Source organism: Echiichthys vipera, assembly GCF_963691815.1.
Source record: "Echiichthys vipera genome assembly, chromosome: 18".
NCBI lineage: Eukaryota > Metazoa > Chordata > Actinopteri > Perciformes > Trachinidae > Echiichthys > Echiichthys vipera.
This window is the reverse complement of record NC_139843.1, coordinates 22,688,081-22,710,367: the sequence shown is the minus strand read 5'-3', so window position 1 is coordinate 22,710,367 and position 22,287 is coordinate 22,688,081. Positions and strand designations below refer to the sequence as shown.

Sequence of the window (22,287 nt, the reverse complement as noted above, 5' to 3'; positions counted from 1 at the left end):
GCTGAAGAGGTGCTGGGGCAGAGAGGAGAGAAGGCGCAGACAGAGCAGGTGCAGTTGCAGGTGTAGCTGGGGAGGGGTCATGAGCAGACGGAGAGGTCAGGTTTGTGAGCATTTGCAGGACCTGGGCTAGCTGTTGTTGCTGCTGTTGGATATGCTGTTGTTGTTGGTGACCGAGCTGAATCAACGATGAGATGTCTCCAGCCATCCGTTGCATCGCTCCCTCTGCATGTTCGAGGCGCTGCATGGCAGTCGGTGGTTCAGAGTCGGTGGGTTCCATGCTGGGTGTGTCGTGCGCTGGGTCCATGCTGGTCAGACCGTACTGTCACGGACCAGACAGATGAGGACCACAAGTGCGTCACGTTTTAAGAGTTGAGGGTTCCAGAGAGGGAAAGGGAGTGCGATGTCGTGAGCCTGTGTGTGTGTGTGTGTGTTCCCCAGAGACGTCTCGTGCAGGTGGTGGTGGAGCGTCCAAGCTGGCCTGCAGAGGAGCTGGAATTCCGGGGCAGAAGATCATACAGGTCCAGAGGAGAAGGCAGGTCGGGTTTACCAGGGCAGACGATCAGGCAGGTTCAGGGGCGAAGACAGGTCGGGTTTACCAGGGCAGAAGATCAGGCAGGTTCAGGGGCGAAGGCAGGTCGGGTTTTCCGGGGCAGAAGATCAGGCAGGTTTACAGGCAGGTCCGAGTTGTACAGGAGTCAGGGAGTAAAGCCAGTGAAGCACAATACAGAAGCAACTTCGCAGACGGTCTGACAAGGCCGAGCTGAAAAGCAGGACTCTTTATGCTGGAGGTGGTGAGTGGGAAATGCACTGCAGCTGGCAGGTAAATGGGAGCAGAGCAGAGACAGGTGAAGCTGATGAGTACAATTAGTGAGTTGCCAGGCAGAGAGAGAGCTCATGACACCCATGGTCTTTATCGACACTTGCACACATCAGATAAGCCATCCAGACACTTTTTTCGTGTCTAAAATATTAACGGTGATATCCTGGAGAGTCGCTAACAGTTGCTAACAGCCAGACTTGGCTAGCACTGATTCACTCGGTGACAGCATTCAAACGTCTTTTTTAACCACTAATACTGCTCAAAATAACACTAAACCTCTGCAGTTGCATGAGAAGAGTCCCTACAAATAAAACACGAAGCACCAACAACCCAGAGTTTATAAAGAGAGTTTTTTGAAAGACTTACCAACTGGCCCCGGTACCAGCTCCTCTCATAGTAAAGTCCATTCAAGTGGATTACCAAAGTGAATCCAAAAGGAAGGAGCCCATTGGTGCTTTGTTTTATGTGATTTTTATGTTGGCTTATATCAATCGAGTTTTGGTCCCGTTTAAAGCTGCATTCATTTCTTGAATAAACTCAACAATCTAAAAAATTACACACATTTGACACATTATGACCCTGTAGAGTTGATATGGCTGACTTTTGAGCAGTGCATTGCCTGTTTACATAGCCAGCAGAAATGGAGCAACATTAGCATTCAGTTCGAGCCATGCTTTTCATGACCCAATGAGTGCTGTTCACACTAACATTAGCATTGTCTTGTCCCCTGAGGTAATATCTGTCCCTTTAGCTCCTAAGTTTGACCACGTTCACTCGCTTGTTGCTAAACTTCATCTATCTGCCATTTAGTGCAGGGCAGGTTTATTCATGTAAAAACATTGATTTGTTTTTCCATTTGCTTTTATTATATAATGGATTTGTAATGTGTAAGGCACTATGTAACTTGTTGCTTTGTTGTTGTTTTAAAATGTCTGACAGGAAAGAGAGAGAAAGAGAGAGAGAGAGAGAGAGAGAGAGAGAGAGAGAGAGAGAGAGAGAGAGAGAGAGAGAGAGAGAGAGAGAGAGAGAGAGAGAGAGAGAGAGAGAGAGAGAGAGAGAGAGAGAGAGAGAGAGAGAGAGAGAGAGGAGGACATTAAGGACTTCAGCCCTTAAAGTGAAATTCCGGTGTAAAATCATTCCAGGGTCTTTTCAAGCAAATTGGGTCATCAAATAAGCCATAGTGACAATTTTTTTTCGTGTATGAACAATTAGCATAGACATTCTGGAGAGTCGCTATAAGCCTGTCGCAGTTAATATGGATAAGCTCGGGGTTGCGAGTTGGACGCAAAAAAAACGTCTTTTTTAACTTTAATATGTGGCACATACTTAACCAGGCAGACTACCAGAGCAGTGGCGGCTGCTGTTCTTTCAGGAAGAAGGCTAATGTTTCCGGCCTACATCATAAATGTGTTGTTTATTTCTATGTAAATTCTACCCTTCCTTCCTTTTCAAGAAAATGATCTGTGACTTTGTCGTACCAACTAGGCGTCTTTCCCAGGCACTTGAACAGTGTCCTCTCAATGGCCAGCAGAGCTAGGCTGCTTAAACGGCCTTGGCCCAGCTGGAGCTGCTGCGCCAGGCTACTGTGAAGTGTGACCGCCTGTGAGTGTGAGTGATCGTGACGAGGGGGAGAAGCTCTGCAGCTGCTCGTTGGGGAAAGAAACCGCAGAGTGACAGAACAGAGTCGCCAAACACAACGCTAGTCATTTTTAACAAAGACAAAGTCTCTGGGGATCGGTTCAGTCTTCGGATCAGTTCAGAACAACAGAATGAAAAACTTGAAAGATGCTCCGGTGGATGTTTATTCTTCAAGGTCGCTGATCCGCTAATTTAGCTGTCAATCAAAAAGGATTCCGCCTCAGACAGCTCATCAAATCATCATGCAGAAGCCGAGCGTCCGGGCCAACCCACTGCCCCATAGACCCCCAGAGACGCTGAGCGTCAGATGGGCGGGACAAAGCCCAGCAATCATCCAATGACAGTCTAGTTTGGCTGCAGTGGAACAACCCGCTCTACGCTTCCCCACTGAAGTCAGTAGAAGCTGAGCGTCCGACTGTGTGAAGCGCTTTGGGGCTGTGGGGATAAATGAGAAGGAAGTTGCTCCGGTTACCTGTTATATGTAGCTGATGAACTAAAGATGAAGGCTTTCTAGTGCGTATTTAGTCAATGAAATGTACACACAGCAGTACATATTTCACCACTTTTTTTTTTTTTGGTGACATTTGCAGTCTTAGAGCAATCGCCACTGTACCAGAGTGCCCGGTGTGACTTTATTTTTAAAACACACTCCCATGACAGATATTGACAAAAATCGGCAAAATATTCCTTTAAAGCAATTCTTACAATTCTGGCATTTTTTTAGAGCACTCAGCATTTCCCTCCAAAGTCCCACCCTCTTCCCCCTGCCTGACCTCAGCTGCACCCTCCTCCCCAGACACCAGCATTGAAAGAGAAATGCTGCATTCAGGTGCCATGAGAAGTCCAAATTTTTGGACCTCCAACTAGGCAAAGAGAACCTCCTGCTAGCAAATTCGGGGGAGAACGACCCACCCCGAATTCGAACTTGATTGGAGCATGGAAGCTCTGCAAATAATTTTATTCGGCCCGCATAAAATGATTTGTCAGACATGTATCAGAAATATATGAGAATTGAATATTGATGACTTTTAACATTTCATTGTGCCATAAGCTTATTAGGAGCATTTTGAGACTACAAAAGAAAAGTGTAAAAATGCCAGAAACACTACACACGTCACAGCACACTTTTTAACACTTTAACATTGCTGCGTATAAAAGAGAATTTACTCGGATGAACCTTACCAAAGAGGGTATCAGTATGCAGGAAAAAACTTTGTCCTGTATTTTCAGTATGTGAGCCCCAGACCTACGTTATTATATTAATTCTTTTCCCAGTTAATTGCGTTCCTTCCCTCTCTCTGTACCACCTCTGTCACCATGAACTGTGCCTCTCTGTATGCAGCACCTTAGGTGAGGCATGTTGCTCATCTCTTAAGCCCATTTAACAGCTCGTTACCCATCCGTCACCTTTCTCCCACTTTTCCTGTGATCCAAGCACTCACCACTTCTTGGTCAGGTTCCATTTTTGCTAATGCAGTGGAAATGAGCCGTGTGCATTGCAAAGCGAAGTGGAGCAGATTTGTGGCGCCATTTTACCACTGCACGCCATGAAAACACAAACAGGGCCAGGGGGAGCAAGACTCGACACACAGGCAGTGAAGCTTAGGTTAGCCACATGTAATTCAATTGGACAGCAGTTAAACGACTGTGGAGTCACACTGCACATAATGCTTTACTTAACCCCATTAGAGTTGATCTGCAGAAATATTGTCCCTCACACATGTAAACTGTGAAATAGGGCTGGGTGATATGGCCAACATCTTCTATCCCTATATCAATCGTTTCATATCTTGAACATATATATCATGATTTTGTGTGTGTTCTGGTAATTCAATAAATACATAGTCCATGGAATGAAATAACCACACGGTAAAGCTTATTTGTACACTTGTGCGTGAATTAAATACTGACAAATGAAAGGTACTGAGTAATTTATAATTTTATTAAGAACGTCATCGCAAACGAACATGAGGATCAGAGCGTAAAGCATCGTCCAAATGATGTAAATATTGCCATAGCTGGTTTTTCAACGTCACAATAGAAAATTCAACTTCCGCTTTCTTTATTGTCATTATGCCCATGAAACATGAACAGAACGAAATGCAGCACTCTGTAATAAATAGCATTCTTAATATAACATCCATAAACCATATTGAATATCATGAGGTAGATGTTTTATATTGTTTTGATATACTGTGAAAGACACGTCATTCTTCCTGAGGTAGTATAAATTATATGGATGAAAATTAAAAATGAAAGATTACTTAAAACCTTCATTGTTAAAAGTACAAAGAACGAGGCTTCCAACTTTTCTGAAATTATTATTTAAATGGATCCTATTCTCGTAACTCTAGCTCTATGTTAACTATGCTAAGTTTGTACTCGCTACCGCCATTGTAGGAATTCAGCAAGTGATGTATGTCAGAGCTAGCGGCATGAGCCTCCTTAAGGTTTCCCAATAAACTTACATTTTACATAAAACAAGTCCAAGTAAACAGAAATTGGACCCCTAGGTTAGCAAGGTTTGCCACAGTTAGCATCTCGCAGTACGTTTACATGTGAGGCTGAGACACCATCAATGTAAAGCATTAGCAATGAGAGATGACTTGTTAAGGTGGTCTTCCAAAAGCTCTAATCAACACTGGCTTGGTGGAGATGTGCTTTAACTGCAGGTGAAGTGGAAACTAGTTTGGTTAACTGGAGAGTTATCCTGGAAGTATTATGTATTTATTAAAGGTCAAGTGTCCACATTGTTTTTTTCTGAGCGTCTTTTTTATTTGTTCCCAATAGGGAGAAAGCATTTGTGGCCACCTAGAAAAGGAGCTGGACCAAGCATCTTTTTTTCATAGTAAACCCCTGTTGTTCAGCTACTTCGAATTGAAAATCTCTGAACTTTTCAGAAAAGCTCTGGAGTGGTCACTGTCGCTCGTGTTCAGGAAACTATCACAACAAAGACAGAATAGCCCATTTGTGGGAGTGGATTAGCTGGACACAGAGTGATGCTGGTGAGTGTTGTGCTTTTTTCAGCATATGCATTTTAAAGTCGCAGTCTGCAACAATTGACGACGCTCTGCTCTGATAGAAAAACATAAATCATTCGGTTTTAGAAAAAGAAACACGCCTCTACGTGCACATAGCTTGTTTATTTCGCTAAAATCCATCGTGCCTGTATGATCCTGTCCACTAAGCACAGTTCAAGCACATGCTACAGACCCCCCCCCTCCTCCCTCGCGCATGTTAGAGACGCCTCAAACTAGACATACACTAAATGACATTAGCAGTTGCTATCTATGAGTAAATTAGTCAGCCTACCTCCATGTGGCGTGTACTCCATGCTGTTTATTGATGAGAGAAGACACGAGCGCGTTCACAGGAATCTGGTGCACGTGCACTGACGAGCACTTGATGGGAGGGAGCGGAGGAGCTTGGTGGTAGAGGGGGATGGGCGAGAGTTGTAAACATTCGAAATTTGAGTGAATCAACTCGATCTGCCAGACTTACGGACTGTAGCTTTATGCTTGTCGCTAGGTGTGCAGTCAATGCTGTTAACGTAGTTTTAAGCTAGCTACAATGAACAAAAGAAATTATTTGTGAGCCTGAAAAGTGATCCAGGTGAAAATGTGTACAATGTATTGAATTAAGTATTAAATTAACTTCACACAGCTCTATGCAGGAAATCCTACCCATCCTACCTGGCTTAAGTTAATGTTGTTGTCATGGAAGCAAAACTCAAGCACAGCAAAACTCAGCGCCCTGCCAGTGCCCGTCTACCAGAGAAATACACCATGTGGACACGGGCCCTAACTCAATCCCCTTAGAAGACAACTCAAACAAACCTCTCATTTGCTACTTCTCTTCCACACACTTAACCAACAGTGTATCACAGCCTCACACGTAGCTAGCTACAATAGCTAATCCATGGGGCTCCCGTCTTTACTTTTGGCAAGACTGAGAAATTTTGCTCCGCACCATCATCATAATTATGTAAAACTGAAGTTTATTCACAGATATGCTTTCACACAATGTCTAATGTTTTGTTGGAGTTTATAGCGACGATAGTAAAATCTTTGTTGTAAGCAGAAACTGCCACAGTCCAAAGATTAGACTAATCTAATTTCAGACGGACTCCAGAGTCTGCTGAGGATCACAGGAGTTCATCATGAGGAAGAGGCGTTTGGAAAGCTCCGGGCCAACGCGGCGAGTGGTGGAAGTCACGCCTTCTCCTCTGCGGATCAGAAGGTCAGACAGCAGAGAGAGCCTCTCGCCGTCACTCTTACACCTATTATAAGCCTGCAGAAAGACAGCAGGGACATAGTTAATAGGAATAAATACAAAAAGTTACAATATTCTAATATGTTTGGAGATGTATATCGATATACCGTATAATAGTCTTGTAATGTTTTGAGTCTATTGCTGTATTGTGATATCGTCATCATCATAATGGGCAGCAAATCGTGATAGTATCGTATCCTGAGTAGTGTTGCACAGTAAACCGATACTAGAAAGGTAACGCGGTAGCCTGCCGTTCAAAACAATACTATTTCACTTTTTTTATTAGTATGGGAAACTTGTGCGACACCGGGCAGTGTGTCTGTGTGCAGCTCCTCTCTGCTTCATCACTGCCTGCAGCCAGAGTGGGCGTGGTTCCCTAGTGACAGACAGTCACAGAGAGAGACAGACATGGCTCAAAGTGGCACGAGTGCTCCTGCCGTCCGTTCTTAGGCTTGTTTAGAAGCAGCACGGAGCGAAAAGATAGCTGACAGTGTCAAGCCCACGGACACGGCAAAGCCCGTTTGTAGACGATGTCTACAAGAAATATATCCCGGATGTGAAGTCAAGAGGGTTAATTTTGTGAAGTGAACTTTTTTCCCCATTAGAGTTGATCAAGGCAGTCAGGTGTAAAGCTGACTGTTTAACTGTCTGTATGTAACAGTTCACAGTGGAGACATTAACTTTACAAGGAGGCTGATCCACAACACCAGTTATAAATTATCTATTTTAAGTAAATCAGTGCCGGTAATATAATCATAGCATGTACATTTTTGTCAATAATGTATAATATCTATTGTAGGGGTGGAACCTTTTTTTTTTTTTTTTTTTAAATCTGTCCCGTTCGGTACGAGGTGCAACGTAGCGTAAGCCTTCATGACCGCTGTCCTTTCTTGTATCTCAGCGCTACGTCTCAGCGCGATTTGATAATGTATAAGTGATTATATTTCTACCTAGAAGGCAAACAATTGTTAACCTTTTTGCCAAATAAATATATAAACGCGTAAATGCAGCAATGTCTCTCCTACTGTTTCAAAATCTCACTTCACTTTCATGTAAGATTATTAATCCCTAAACAAGCTGCCTCATTATTTCATTTTTTGCATGATTGCATGACATGTCTTTAAGAAAATCTGATTAAAAATTATCTAATTATTAGGAACCGAACCGAAAAACCGTGACCCCAAAACTGTGATATGAACCGAACAGTGGATTTGGTGAATCGTTCCACCCTTAATCTATTGTTCATTCATTCATTCATCTTCAACTGCTTGTCCCTGTAGGGGTCGCGAGTGTCTGGAGCCGATCCCAGCTGACATTGGGCGTGAGGCGGGTTATACCCTGGACAGGACGCCAGTCTATCACAGGGCACATAGAGACAGACAGAGACAGACAACCGTTCACACTCACATTCACACCTACGGGCAATTTAGAATCATCAATGAACCTAACACCTGCATGTGGGAGGATTGTGGGAGGAAACCGGCGAACCCGAAGAAAACGGTCGGATTAGAGCACAGGTCTGGGTCATTTGTGCTGTACTTTATAACATGTTATAAAGCTCAGCAGCTTTTACAAAAATATATTTTTATTTCAACTTTTTAAGTTTAAGTGTTTTAATTAATAAAAAGAAAGAAATTAGTTTAAGTTCCATACGCTGTCATCTAATTTTCTATATTTTTTATGTATATACTTTGATGATGGTATCCTTTCAGTATCGGTATTGAGCTATTTTAGGCAGGCATCGTACCAAAGTCATAATTTTGATAATGTGACATCACTGATCCTGAGTTACTCTGGGATTCCCATCCCTAGTAGGCTACAGCGCCCTCCCTTTAGGAATTGCCTGGATGTTTTTCTCAGTATTACAATATACCAACATACACATCAATACACTTAAGGGATTCATGATTACAAGAAAAGCATCTCGTTAAGATGATTTAAAAAATCCTGATATAACAGACGCTGTGGTGGAAATGTAAGAGCTACAAGAATGTACCTTGTTGAGCAGCTGTGGGGAGGGATACGCTGCCAGGATGGCTGAGGCCATGTCTGGACTGACTCTGTTCAACTGTTGGATCTGTCTCTTCCACACCTGCAGCAGTCCCTTCCCAGCTTTATCCACCCGCTGCCCGCCCGCCCACTCACTCTCCAGGTAGAACGAGAAGCCTGTTTTTTCCCTCTCTCGCCTGAAAACACACACGGGAACATGGGAAATGATGGTTTGATCTGAGAGAAAATAGAGCTTGAGTGAGGTGTCAGGACGAAGGACGGAGAGCGCTCACTTGAAAGGGGCTTCTGCAACCGCTTTGGTTGTCATGGTGATGTGCTCGGAGAAGTCCTTCCAGGTTGACAAGAAGCGGACAGAGACGCCGGTGTGAAGCTGGAGATGCACGACTGCCTGATGGGATATTTGAGGACAGAAAAATGTGAAGCACTTTAATCCTCGGCCCATTGTTTACCCTGAAAAAATACCAGACCCTGTCATCTAGATCAAGATGCTGGTATGTAAACACTCGTTTCTAAAATACTTTATTTGAACTTTAATTCATAGGGTTAAATGAATGGGATTTTGTTTGAAAGTGAATAATTCAACAAAGTCGGTTTTAGATAATGATAACTGCCAACCTACCTCCTCTACCTCAACACGAGACACCTCAGGTCGAACCTCAGCTTCACCATTCCTCCTTTTCCTCTTCCCTTTTCCTCCCGCTTGCTCCTCCCCTGTGACGGCCCCTCTGAACTTCTTCTGGCTCTGTGACTTCTGGGATCTGTGGACCAAGAGTGAATATTAAGCCTCATTCATGACGGCTCTTTTGGTGTTCACCTTCTGCGGAAGTGACTAAACTTCAGAACTGTTTAAAAGTTGTTGGGTTTTTTTTGTTTGGAGTCCGCTGCTCCACCCTCTGTAGACTTTAATTTCATCATTCTTGACTTTAGGTTAGGTCAGGTTCTTTAATGTCCCAAAGGGGATAATCGTTTCCACACAAGTCAGTTCTTTTCTTTTCAAGGCAGCATACATTAAAAAGGCACAACACATGGACAGATAACACATCCTCTCCCCACAAATTACAAATACATGGTTCTTACACAGTTACTAATTCAAAATTCCAGGCTTTTAAAAACTCAAATTTCCAGACTTCTGAGGATTTTTTAGTCAATATTAAATATCTGAACACCAATTAAAGACATGGTTTTAAAGTTCAACTTTTAACACGTATGTTACATTTTGACTGTGTATGCCATTATGTTGCCAAGTAATCATAAGACATTTTTCATACGCATTGAAGCTCATGTTAGTGAATGAACTCAAAACCGAGACATGTTCAATACAAAGCATTTTATTCAAGCTAAATACTAAAAGAGTGAAATGAATAAGTGAACCTGTAACTCTACAGACAGGAACAGTAGAGATGGATCATTAAATTAATAAGTGAACCTGTAACTCTACAGACAGGAACAGTAGAGATGGATAATTCAATTAATAACTGTGAACCTGTAACTCTACAGACAGGAACAGTAGAGATGGATAATTAAATGAATAAGTGAACCTGTAACTCTACAGACAGGAGCAGTAGAGATGGATAATTAAATGAATAACTGTGAACCTGTAACTCTACAGACAGGAGCAGTAGAGATGGAGAATTAAATGAATAAGTGAACCTGTAACACTACAGACAGGAACAGTAGAGATGGATCATTAAATGAATAAGTGAACCTGTAACACTACAGACAGGAACAGTAGAGATGGATCATTAAATGAATAAGTGAACCTGTAACTCTTCAGACAGGAACAGTAGAGATGGATAATTAAATGAATAAGTGAACCTGTAACACTACAGACAGGAACAGTAGAGATGGATAATTAAATGAATAAGTGAACCTGTAACTCTACAGACAGGAACAGTAGAGATGGATAATTAAATGAATAAGTGAACCTGTAACTCTACAGACAGGAACAGTAGAGATGGATAATTAAATGAATAAGTGAACCTGTAACTCTACAGACAGGAACAGTAGAGATGGATCATTAACAGGAACTACAAAAGAAAACATGAAGTCTATGCTCCATTGGCTTTAGATGGGGTAAACATACTGTGATTAAATGAAATAATAATAAATCATGAATAAAATGTAGACGACACGTATGGAAAAAAGTCAGTAAATGAGAATCGCAGTCGCACAGCGAACGGTAACTATGGTAACCCGACACCATTCTACAGCCAGCTTTATTAGTTTCATATCATCTACATGTCGGCTGTGTTGCGTTAGTAAACCTGTTTTGATTTGTATTAATATATTTTATATAAGAAAGTGCAGTGTTTCCCCTAGTTTACAGCGTGGGTGGGGCAATGAATCATGGTTTTCATGTGTTTCCACTGTAGCAGATTGCCTGAAAGTTCTTTTCTTAGCGTGCCAGTCGGTGTTTAATCAGACAATTTAATGGTTAGGTTCGTATTGAAAGGTACTAACTACACATGGATAAATCAATCAGTGTTGAAAATCACCAGACAGAAGGATCACAATTATACGAGCAATAACCAAAGCCACAATGCAAACTCAGTTTAAATCAGTGTATTGCACAATTAGCTACACTCAGCATCTGAAAATGTCTTTTAAATAATTGTCCAAAAGGTCCAAATAATGTTCTCCAACAGAAACAGAACAAAGTTAAATCAAAAATCACTTAATGGTTTAAGGCACAACAAAATAAAGTTTAATTCTGTTTGAGTTGGGTTTTTTTGTAGGAGTGAATAGTCTTCTCAAACTAAATAATAAAGGATCTCTGCTAAGTTTCAGTTTCGTTTTACCCGTAAGAAGTGGAGCCTCATTTACATGCGGTCGTGAAAATAAGATAACATAAGGCTGTTTAGCTTGTTTACTGAAAGGACAAGGTATAAAGATGTTCTATACGAAACTGATCATAAAATGACTTCTGTTGTGATCTGAAACTATTCAGAAAATACAAATAAATAAAATGAACTTGACGTTCAAGGGGGGCCAGGGATGCCGTTGATCTTCCCCTTAACATGATGTGTTTAAGAGCACATCATCAACCTGACGTAGACTTTTCTGAGGACCTTTCTTAACAACGCATTGAGGGAAAAAAACTTTCTGATATGGGCCACTCCCTTTGCCCCGTTTCCCCTCTTCACACCTATTTCTCTTGCTGTTTCCAGAGGAGTTGTGCCAGACTCTGCTGACAGTGATAGGGGACTTGCAGCGGCAGCAGATGTGTTTAGATCGGCCTACAAGGTATCTGAGTGCCATCCCTTGTTGTTTTTCAATATTTTATTGAGTGCTATACTTCACACTGCTGTACACATTCACAGTCTCCTCTGCCTTCTCCACCCAATCAATCAGCCTTCAACTGTCAGACACTGAGCAACTGGAGTGCAGCAGCCACGTGAATCAGCGCCTTGCTCAAGGGTTTATTGACAGATGTTTCTTTAAATCACTCTCCAATGTGAGGATCTGCTGCTTTACGGAGGATTGTCTGTTTTATATTATTGTAGACTGAATATTTTTGATTAGCCCAAACGAGCACTATGTAGGCCTTAGGCTCTAAGAAAGTATGATGGGCATGTTTAAATTTTTCTCAGATATTATAGACTAAACATTTAATTGAACAGATGCCGTCGGTCCCTACCTGAAGTATTTCTCCACGTCGATAACCACCAGGCTGAGGATCTTACCGGGGTGACGCCTCTGCTGCTCCTGCACCCATGACGTCAGAGATGGACCAGAGCCGGACCTGCCATGCCTCTCTTCCTGCATCAGATAAACCCACACACACCATCCTGCTGCTGTGAATTATCACTACAACACCAAATGTGGATTAATCCGCTACTGAAAATAGTTCCTAACAAATGCAAAATTTCTTCCTGTTTGAGTATCGTGTGATAAAAACAACAGTGGACAGCTATTTTGGGAAATTACTGAGCCTTTGTAAAAAAAAAAATAGAGCTATATATTTCTGAGGTGTGTTATAAAGTCCCTGAACACCCACACGGTTGTTTTCAGTTCTTCTGGCTGATTAGACCTCTGCTCGGGTTGAAGGTGGGCGGGGCTTTGATAAGAATTTGATGGAATGTATGAGGTCATAAATGTCCGTCTACCACTAAGAATGATACAGGTGTACTTTGTCCCACCTTAACAGGTGAATCGAAGCTAACAGGAGACTCTGGAAGATGTCAATCAATCACAGTAGACACCCACACAGTCAAGAGAAGGTTAACTGAAAACACCTGTGTGGGTGTTCAGGGGCTTTAAAAATGTTGGGATTTTAGGGTGGGGAAGTCTTGCTGGTTTTGGACTTTAAATGGGATTAGTTGATAATGAGAAAACTATAGAATACCATCAGCCTTGCTCATTAATCATTTTGATATTTATATATTACACAACTCTCAAGCTCATCTCAAGTATTATTTATATGTCTCAACATTTATTTGATGAAATTACCTCAGATCCCACTGCAGCAGCACTGCCTGTTGTAGCTGGTACCATATGGGAGAAGCTATAAATCATTTCCAACAAAGAGAAACTATTTCAAAAACAGCTTTATTGCGACTGCAATATGGGCTCGAAACTAGGTCAACAACATCTTCCACTGCTCTCTGAGCCAACTGCACTCACTAATTGGAACTGTTGTGGAAATGCGATATGTTGCTGTTTGAAGGTGATATATGAAATATATAATGGCCATTTGTAAATTACTATTTGAAATCGCAAATGTGTGATGATTTGACAGAACCGTGCTGTTCTCTACTTCACTGGACACAAACATGGTCATTAAAGTTAATTGAATTTGTACGCTCATGTGTTGTGGCTTTATATAACATTATTTTTAATTAACATACTTCTCTCCGTATCTCTATAACTATATTCTGACGTAATTTTCTGTTGTGTTACATTTAATATTCCTCCGTTTGTTCTGCTGATCCCACAGCTTTATTCTCATGGCTCTGGCCTGTTATTGTATGTTATGAAAATGACCACATTTTCCCATTAGGTTCATTAAAGTTTCATCTGGTCTCATTCTAAAGCAGTGGGGTCGATTCATGTTGTAGTTAAGCTGTGATAAGCAGCAGCAGCAGCAGCCGCTGCCCCACCGACCTGAATGTAGCCGTGAATCAGAGTGATTAAGTCATCCGCTGTCATCTGCATCACAACATGGGCCTCTGGTACACACATTCCATCATCTGACTGGAGTGACAGTGAAGAAACAGGAGATCAGTACGCCATCAACTCATCACTACATATCCCATTATACAACACAGTATACACAATACTGCTAAATGAGTACTCGTAAGACTGCTTCTCATTTTCAAGACATTTGACAAACGCTTCATGAAAAGACACAGCAATTGTAAAATTATGTGTGTGTCATCACCTGTGCAGAGGGAGCCCTCCTCATCCAGCTGACACTCCGTGGGAGGGGTTGTTTCTCTATGGCGCAGCTACAACCCAGAGCCTGCAGCGACGTCAGCAGAGTCCCACCTCCGTCCATCTGTAAGAGAGCTGCGAACAAAATCACAACAGCTTCAATCAGTGACTCCCAACCAGGGGTACTTGGAAAAAGTGTGGGGCAGCTCAAAATTTGATGAAATAAATGACTGTGTGTAATAACCTAGTTAGAGAGCTAGCACACAAGTTTAAACAGGCAGCTTTAAGTAGATAAAAGGGTAGAAAAAAATGGCTAAAAATAACGAACAGTTGAACAGAGGAATTGACCCTTTGGTTGCCGTCAGTGGCAACCTTATTTTTTTTTTTTTAAATAGGGACAAGCATGCATCTGTTACAGACAATTGTGAAGGAAACTAATTAGCATTGAATTTGAAAGGGGGAAAAAAGCTCACATAACTGCAAAGTACATAAATTACTCAAAATATAAGGGGACTAAAAATGGCAACCATCTTTTTGGGCAAGTTTGGGCAACAAAAAGCTGTTGCCTAGTGTCCAGCCTTTAACCACTTTTTAAAAGTTAGTGTTGAGCCCTGAGACATCCACAGGGCCGACTACCTTCAGGATGATCTTGTTATCCACATATGCACATTGCAGTGTTACTGAATGTGTTCTCGTACCTGGGTCCACAGCCACCACCATGTGCTTGATACACTCCTCCGGCCTCAAGGCCTTGGCAGCCTCTGCCAGAGCTTTCTTCTCTGCTCTCTGTCTCTCTTGCTCCAGCCTGAGCACCTCCTTGTCCCTCTGCTGCCCCTCTCTGCCCTTCCTCCTCTTTAGAGCCTCCTCCCTGGAGGTCTGGATCTCCTCCGCCGTCCGCTTGGCAGGTTTCTTCGTGGCAGTGGTGGTGTCGGTGGGAGGCAGCCATCGCCGAGGCAAAGCCACCGCCTCCTCTGAGCCACCTGAGATCCTACGGCTCGCCTGATGGCAGCTGAGTGGCTGCTCTGACTCTGAAAAGCCTTTCTGGCAAGAGAGCTGTGAGCTGGCCAGCCTGGGTGGAAAACACTGCTCAGCATCTTCCCCATTAGTGACAGTGGAGGAGGCACTAATCACATTGTTTTGTCTCTGTTTGAGTCTCTGTGCCAAAGGGATGTAAGGTGCATCTTCATCAGAATCACTGCTGATCATCATTACATCAGTCGGTCCTGTACACGCGCCTGCACTGCCTTCTGCTGGGGAGAATATGGCTGCCTCTTCTGCATCAGAGACATTACACTCAACCAAATCTGGTTCCTCTGTTTGACTCCGGGAGGCTTGGCTGAGGTGTCGACCCGGCTGGAGGAAGTCAAACACGGGGAACTCCTCGTCAAGGTCACTGGTGGAGTCACTGTAGCTGCCCATGTTCTTTCATTACTGGATGTGAGATATGAGACAAGAATTATTATAGGATTGCAAGGACCAGGCAAGTGGTCGGCCGATTAATCAGGCTGACATTTTGAGATAGTCTGCATTGGCCACTTGCACTGCTCATGAGGCCATACATCTGCAGGCAGCCTCAGTGTGGCTGCTGCAGGACGAAGTTAGCGCGCCCTCTTGTGTCAGTGTCACCGTTCTACGGGCAGACACCAGTGGGTGCTGTGAAACTGTGGGAAACAGACCAGTGCTGGATGTGTGCACTGAATGTACAGTGAGAGTGAGAGTGATAGAAAGTCGCCACTCTCCCTCCCGCTCATGTCTTTAAGAGGAAACACCACATATGTTATTTAATAATTTGGTGTCACGAGAATATACATTCTCTACATAACAGGGTAGGACTTTGTTAAAGTAACTTTCAGTTCGCAGCTTTATCCATTGAATTCAGATTCCATTCTAAATCCTTGCACTAACAGCCACTCATTATTATTGTATTATACACTCACCGGCCAATTTATTAGGTGCACCTGTCCAACTGCTTGTTAGCGCAAATTTCTAATCAGCCAATCACATGGCAGCAACCACATGCATTTAAGCATGTGGACACGGTGAAGAGGATGTGCTGCAGTTCAAAGCAGCATCAGAACGGGGAAGAAAGGTGATTTAAGTGTCTTTGAACGTGGCATGATTGTTGGTGCCAGACGGGCTGGACTGAGTGTTTCAGAAACTGCTGATCTACTGGGATTTTCCTGCACAACCATCTCTAGGGTGTACAGAGAATGGTGCCAAAAAGAGAAAAGATCCAGTGAGCAGCAGTTCTGTGGGTGCAAATGCCTTGTTTTAGCCAGAGGTCAGAGGAGAATGGCCAGACTGGTTTGAGCTGATAGAAAGGCAACAGTAACTCAAATATCCACTGGTTCCAACAGAGGAATGCAGGAGAGCATCTGTGAACACACACCACCTACTTTCTAGCAGAGAGGGAACAGCAGCAGAAGACCACACTGACACTTTATTAATCACCAGGTGTACCTAATAAAGAGGCCGGTGTTAGTATATTTTAAGCTATATAAACCCCACCAAACTTCATTCAGAAATCCTATAAAGGTGGTTTTCTTTGTGTGTTGTGATCTAAAATACACGGAAAGTACAGGTATTCTTTTCCATTCGGAGTGCAGATAACCCACCAAGCAGAACTTTTTTCAGTTAGAAGTTTTTTAATTGATGCAGACCGCCCACCACTGTGTTTTGGTTTGGGAGGACCAATTACAGAAGTCGCTTAATGTAACGTTATTAAGTGCTGCGCAGTGGATTGGATATTTTACATCTAGCTTTGCTGAAATGAACAGAACTTGCCCATAAGAAACGCATTACTTTTTTAAGAGTTTGGCACAGAATTAACGTTCTCCTTTAAAGAAAAAGACACACACACACACAAGCCTTATTTACCTGACTAACGTTACAGACCTCCGCCATTTCCTGAGCACTGAGCAGCTGGATCATAACATAACAGAAACACCATGGGTGATAAAGAGAGTTGGCAAACCTTAGGAGGGCTGGAGGTTGCTTCTCTCACTCACTTCCTCTGAAATCTTCCATGCAGACGTGGAGTAATTAAAAAAGTACGATACTAAGGTAAGGACTTGCTTTTTAAAATAAGATAAACACACAGCAAGCGTCTTTTCTTTTTAAACGGGACTCTCTCTCTCACTCATTTGATTTCCCGGGTTGGTTTCAAAGAAGGTTGCATTCAGGTTTATGGAACAGCTCTAGACTTCCGTTTCCATAAACAGACATTATAAAAACCTAAAAGGCCATTTGCTCAAATTAAGAAAGTGTACTTTAACCATGACTGCAACATGGCATTTTGTGAGCCATTATCCAAAAGCATTATTTTTTTAGGTTGAACATTACATTTGCTACTTTGCTCTTTGGTAATGTCGAACAGTGGCGTTCTCAATGTGCTGTTACGGTCTAGCATGTTCCTTGGGGCACTGAACGCATCAAATATCCCCGGATGTGACGCAAATACGCAAATGACAAGATGGCGGCGCTGGCGTCCTTGATGCTCAAGTCCAGAACAGGTATAAAGTATCTAAATTAATATTTTACACATTCCTCGCAAACTTACAAAATGGTCGCGCGAACGCAACGAGTGTGTTTCTTTATTGTCAGCGGCTCCGTCCTCTCTGTAAACATGTACAGTGTTTTTAATGCGTTACATGCTAACTTAGCCAATAACTGCGCTAGCTTCTCAGTGTGCAAAATAGCACTGAATGTCATGGATACGCCACGCCCCTTTCTCACTGTATCTGGACGGTATTAACCAGGCACACTGACTTAAGAGAGGAGCTCATTCAAATCGTTTTATGAGATATGGAACCTGATGTGACTTGACATGAATGTCTTTGTGCGGCTGGTTTCAGGTGTGTTGGTCCCAGGGCAGACCCTTCTTCTAGACTCCGTGAGGTTTGCGTCGAAGAAGGCTGGTGGTAGCTGTAAGAACGTGGGCGGGAACAGCCCTGGGCGGAGATATGGCTTCAAGAAACAAGATGGTAATCCCAAATCATTTTAAACCACTTCCCATGTGTGCTACAGCTGTTCTTCCCCAACCCCAAGTTCATTTCGAAGTGACAGCCTGGTACTGCCCGGATAAATGTAACTCACTTATCTTCTTTTTTTGTGTGCGACAACTTAATCCACCACTTAAGTGCAATAATTTAATTTTACTACTCATTTCTGTCATATACAGTCATACATATTTGATCTTATACATTTCCTCTACATTTAACTTATCTGATTCCATTTTCCGTGAATTTGATTTCATCTACCTCATATATATTTGATAAGAGATTATAAGAGTTTATTGTTCAATTATATTTTAGTTTATTGTTGTAGTTTATAGTGCCAAATCAAAACAAAAGTTTTCTCAGGAATCTTTACAGAGTAGGTATAGACCACACTCTATGACTTATTTATGATTTACAAAGACCCAACAATTTCCCTGTAGAGTACATTGTAGATATACATTGTTTACTGTATATACTGTATACTTTCTGTATCTATTTAGCTTAGAGTGTATTGTTTACTTATATACTGTATACCTTATGTATTTATTTAGCCAAGAGTTTATTTGTTAGCCTATACCAGGGGTGGGAAATTCTGGTCCTGTAGAAACCTAAAGCATGCAGGGCAGTGGCTCTCCAGGACCAGAATCGCCTACCCCTGTCTTATACTGTATTTTCTTATACCTCCCTTGTGTTTTTGTAAGCTTCTGGAAACTTAATTTCCTTGCTGGAGTTTATCCAAAAGGGATCAATAAAGAGAATTCCTAGTCTAAGTCTCAAACTACAGTAAACTGTGGTCATTTTGGAGGCTGCTGTTGAACTGTTAATGCATTATACAGAGAGGAGTTTTGATTATCTAGTCTGGCTTCATTGATGTAAATGGGATGGATAAACATAAATCAAAACACTAGTGAATCTAATATCTCTTTTCAATTGGTCACAAGGTAATTTTGTCCACGCGGGTAACATCCTTGCAACACAGAGGATGACAAGATATCACCCAGGAGCCCATGTGAGTAACACTTTGTGTCTTGGCTGCTACACAGTAGCGTGACTCTTCACTCATAACACTGACATTCAAATTCTAAATCAATATTTCGAATGCTGCACTGCCTTCTTCTTCTTTTTTTGTTGTTGCATGTGTATTCATTCAGTTTAAACCCAGTCTTTCTGCACAGCAGCAGATAACGATGATGCTACACTTGTATTATGCCTGTGTATGATTGTTTTCAACTTCAAATAACTCCAAAACTATGACGTTTTTTTATCTAACGAAATATTCCGCTTCGATCTATAATTGTTGATTTTTAGCCTTTCAAACACAACATTTACCCTGCGGGGGGGGGGGGGGGGGACTGTACACAAAGGAAGGCTGTGAACTAACACCACTGTAATTTACACTTATGCATCCGCAGTAGTAGCTAATCTATTTCAGCTCCAACACCACTATATATAGTGAACTACTAAAGAAAAAAAAGATAAGATCATATGCAATAGAAAATATTGTTCTATTGATCTTGTGAGAGGCAGACTGTTGTTCTCCTTAGCACGATGAGAACAAAAATGACCAAACTTATGTTCATTAAAGGCAGTTGATTTTAAATAAAGACTGACTGGTTTAATCCCATGAGTCACTTTAGTCAAACTGAGGATTTTATTCTAGGATTATTATTTTCTTGGGTGACATAAAATATGACGCCACATATTCAAAGCTTCAAATGTTAAAAAATGACTTTCAATACTAAAGCCAGACTGATCTATAAATCGACAGATGTGGGCCTATCACAGACATATGTTTATTATATATTGTATCAGCATGTCATTTTCCCCCCAATGTGTCAATTACTGAACATATAATGCAGAAAACGATGCTGATGATGCTGATGAAATGGTATTATTTAGAAAGGATTTGATTTAGTCTTTATTAAAATGAGCAGCACTTGACTGATACTGAACATGATCTTTATTGAGTTATTTCTTTGATTTGATTTAGTCTTTATGTAAATGAGCAGCACTTGACTGATACTGAACATGATCTTTATTGAGTTATTTATTTGATTTGATTTAGTCTTTATTTAAATGAGCAAAATGTCCATTTTCATTCCAGCTCAAGAATTCATCACATCAGCTGTATATATGGGTTCATTCACCCCTCTGAAATAGTTCTCAAAAATCCCGTCCGGTATCTGAGAATGCTGATCTGATGTGGTGGAAGTGTATACATTGTTCACCTGTCCTCCCTTCCTGTCCGGCAGGTGGGGATGGGAACCAACAAGACACTCTTCGCCCTGGAGGACGGCTACGTCAGGTTCACCAAGGAGGTGTACGTTCCGCCCCCACGCAGCCCTGAGGCCACGCAGGTCATCACCAAGCTGCCAAAAGGAGCTGTGCTCTACAAGACCTTCATCAGCGTCCTTCCAGTCAAACAGGAGGGCAAGTTTAGACTGGTGGACATGGTCTAGAACCAACTGGACTGGACTGGCCCGGACTCGGACCTTATCGTTTCACTTGTTTCGACTGACACTTTGATTTCCAGAGAACTCTCCTGCAACCATTACCCACAAGCTTCATTTTCAATTCATTTACACAAAACCTAACTCAATAGAATGTATAGAAAACATTTCCAGCAAGGTTTTGACATATTTCATGTTATTTAATTGGGTCAACAAGGGTCCGACATAAAATCAGCATTCAATTATGTGGTGATTTACTCTATTTAATAATAATATCATCCCAGTATTCATCATTACAGATATGCTTCATGTTCACCCAGGACTCCCACCTTAATGAACTGAGGTTCCATTGGCATAACACTGAGTCTTTACTGTATTAAAGTTTTATATGTGAAAATTATTTAATGACTTGTGTTTTATCATGTGTTATATTAATATTCACAGCCGACTGCCACTTTAAGGGGAGACCCTACAGGTGAATAGAGTAACATTTTGAACTGAAACTTCCCCACTTTATTCCTGACATTAAGAGAATTACCTTTTGTCAAAAAAAATGTTATGTTTAAATGTGGAACTGAGCCATTGTCTTATAAAATATGAGCTAATTTGCATACATTTCCAAAAATGAACTGTGAACATTGGATAAAGCCAGGTTCAACATTCAGTTCAAGGTTCATTTAGTTGACAGGCAAAGCTTGTTTTTGTTTTTTTACAGATGTTTCTTTTTTTCACTCCATAAATCTGAAAATACTGGCAACGAAATCAATTCTCTGCATGTTTCAGGAATAACATGTTGTATAGATGAGGCTGTGAATGAACTATGAACAAATCCCTCTAAATAAAACCTCCAGAATATAGTGAAACTGGACACTTTGGTAAGAGTGTGGTCTTTACCTACTCTGTAAAGTGTCCTGATTTAACTTTTGTTATAATTTGGCACTATAAATAAAATCAAATTGAATTAAGTGCTACTGAAGAAACAAATTTTGAGAAATCGACCTTTAAAGATCTGGATTACAAAATTCATTCATGTTGAAACGCTAAAGGTGATCACCGTGAAACTTCCCTAGTTTATTACTGACATTAAGTTTTCCAAAATGTTATGTTTAAATATGCAAATGAGGCATTGTCTAATGCTAACTTTAGTTTAATTTAAGAGAAATCTACAGACACAATGACACAAAGTTTAGACCGACCTGACACCAGATCCTGACAGGACAGTAGTTCTACGTGATTTGGCGTATTTCTTTTATCTTTCATTGCAGCTGATTAGAAATGCTGATGGTTAGGTCCAGTCACAGTCGTGACCCCTCAGGCTGCTGGATACATGATTCCACTATCAACCAAATATAATCAAACCACGTCCCTACAGACCTTTTTAGGCACATTTGATAATATCGATTTACATATGTTTATTGTATCAGAGAGCTAATTAAGACTTGAAACCAAGATTCCAAGTGTTCTATGGAAAAGAAAGTGCTGATAAGCTGCAAAACCAAAACCTACCACAAGATGTCTCACAGTCACTCCTACAGTAGTTGATGTGCTCCTCACTTTGAGTTAGCAGATTACAGTTTTCCTCATTAGCTCCATTCTTGGATGAGAATTATTTTTTCAAAATAAATAAATTCAGATCTTTGGGGAGTTAGTTTATCGTACACATTAGAGTGGAATTTCCCATTCGTTCAAGCAAACTGCATGTGTTTTGGCTTGTGTGCATAAGCGT

The 22,287-nt window shown here is 41.6% G+C and overlaps 2 protein-coding genes across 2 annotated transcripts; one reads left to right on the top strand and one right to left on the bottom strand.

Annotated features, from left to right (window-relative positions):
• Nucleotides 1-6,574: 6,574 nt before the first annotated feature.
• eme1 (essential meiotic structure-specific endonuclease 1) lies at nt 6,575-15,532 on the bottom strand (the record flags this gene model as incomplete). Its single annotated transcript, XM_083933443.1, has 8 exons — nt 6,575-6,748; nt 8,727-8,916; nt 9,013-9,128; nt 9,360-9,498; nt 12,378-12,499; nt 13,844-13,933; nt 14,121-14,248; nt 14,812-15,532. The coding sequence occupies 8 exons, from the start codon at nt 15,530-15,532 to the stop codon at nt 6,575-6,577; spliced, it is 1,680 nt and encodes a 559-aa protein (XP_083789569.1).
• A 2,046-nt stretch (nt 15,533-17,578) lies between these two features.
• Nucleotides 17,579-20,961, top strand: mrpl27 (mitochondrial ribosomal protein L27). The gene is made up of 4 exons (XM_083932404.1): nt 17,579-17,625; nt 17,968-18,096; nt 19,053-19,120; nt 20,364-20,961. Exons 1-4 carry the CDS (start codon nt 17,586-17,588, stop codon nt 20,568-20,570), a joined length of 444 nt encoding a protein of 147 aa, XP_083788530.1. The 5' UTR covers nt 17,579-17,585; the 3' UTR covers nt 20,571-20,961.
• Nucleotides 20,962-22,287: the final 1,326 nt, after the last annotated feature.

Coding starts and splice junctions, on each gene's coding strand:
- mrpl27 (XM_083932404.1), top strand. CDS start 17,586: ATGGCGGCGCTGGCGTCCTTGATGCTCAAGTCCAGAACAG. Junction 18,097..19,052: donor TGGCTTCAAGAAACAAGATG/GTAATCCCAAAT, acceptor ATTGGTCACAAG/GTAATTTTGTCCACGCGGGT. Junction 19,121..20,363: donor GATATCACCCAGGAGCCCAT/GTGAGTAACACT, acceptor CCTGTCCGGCAG/GTGGGGATGGGAACCAACAA.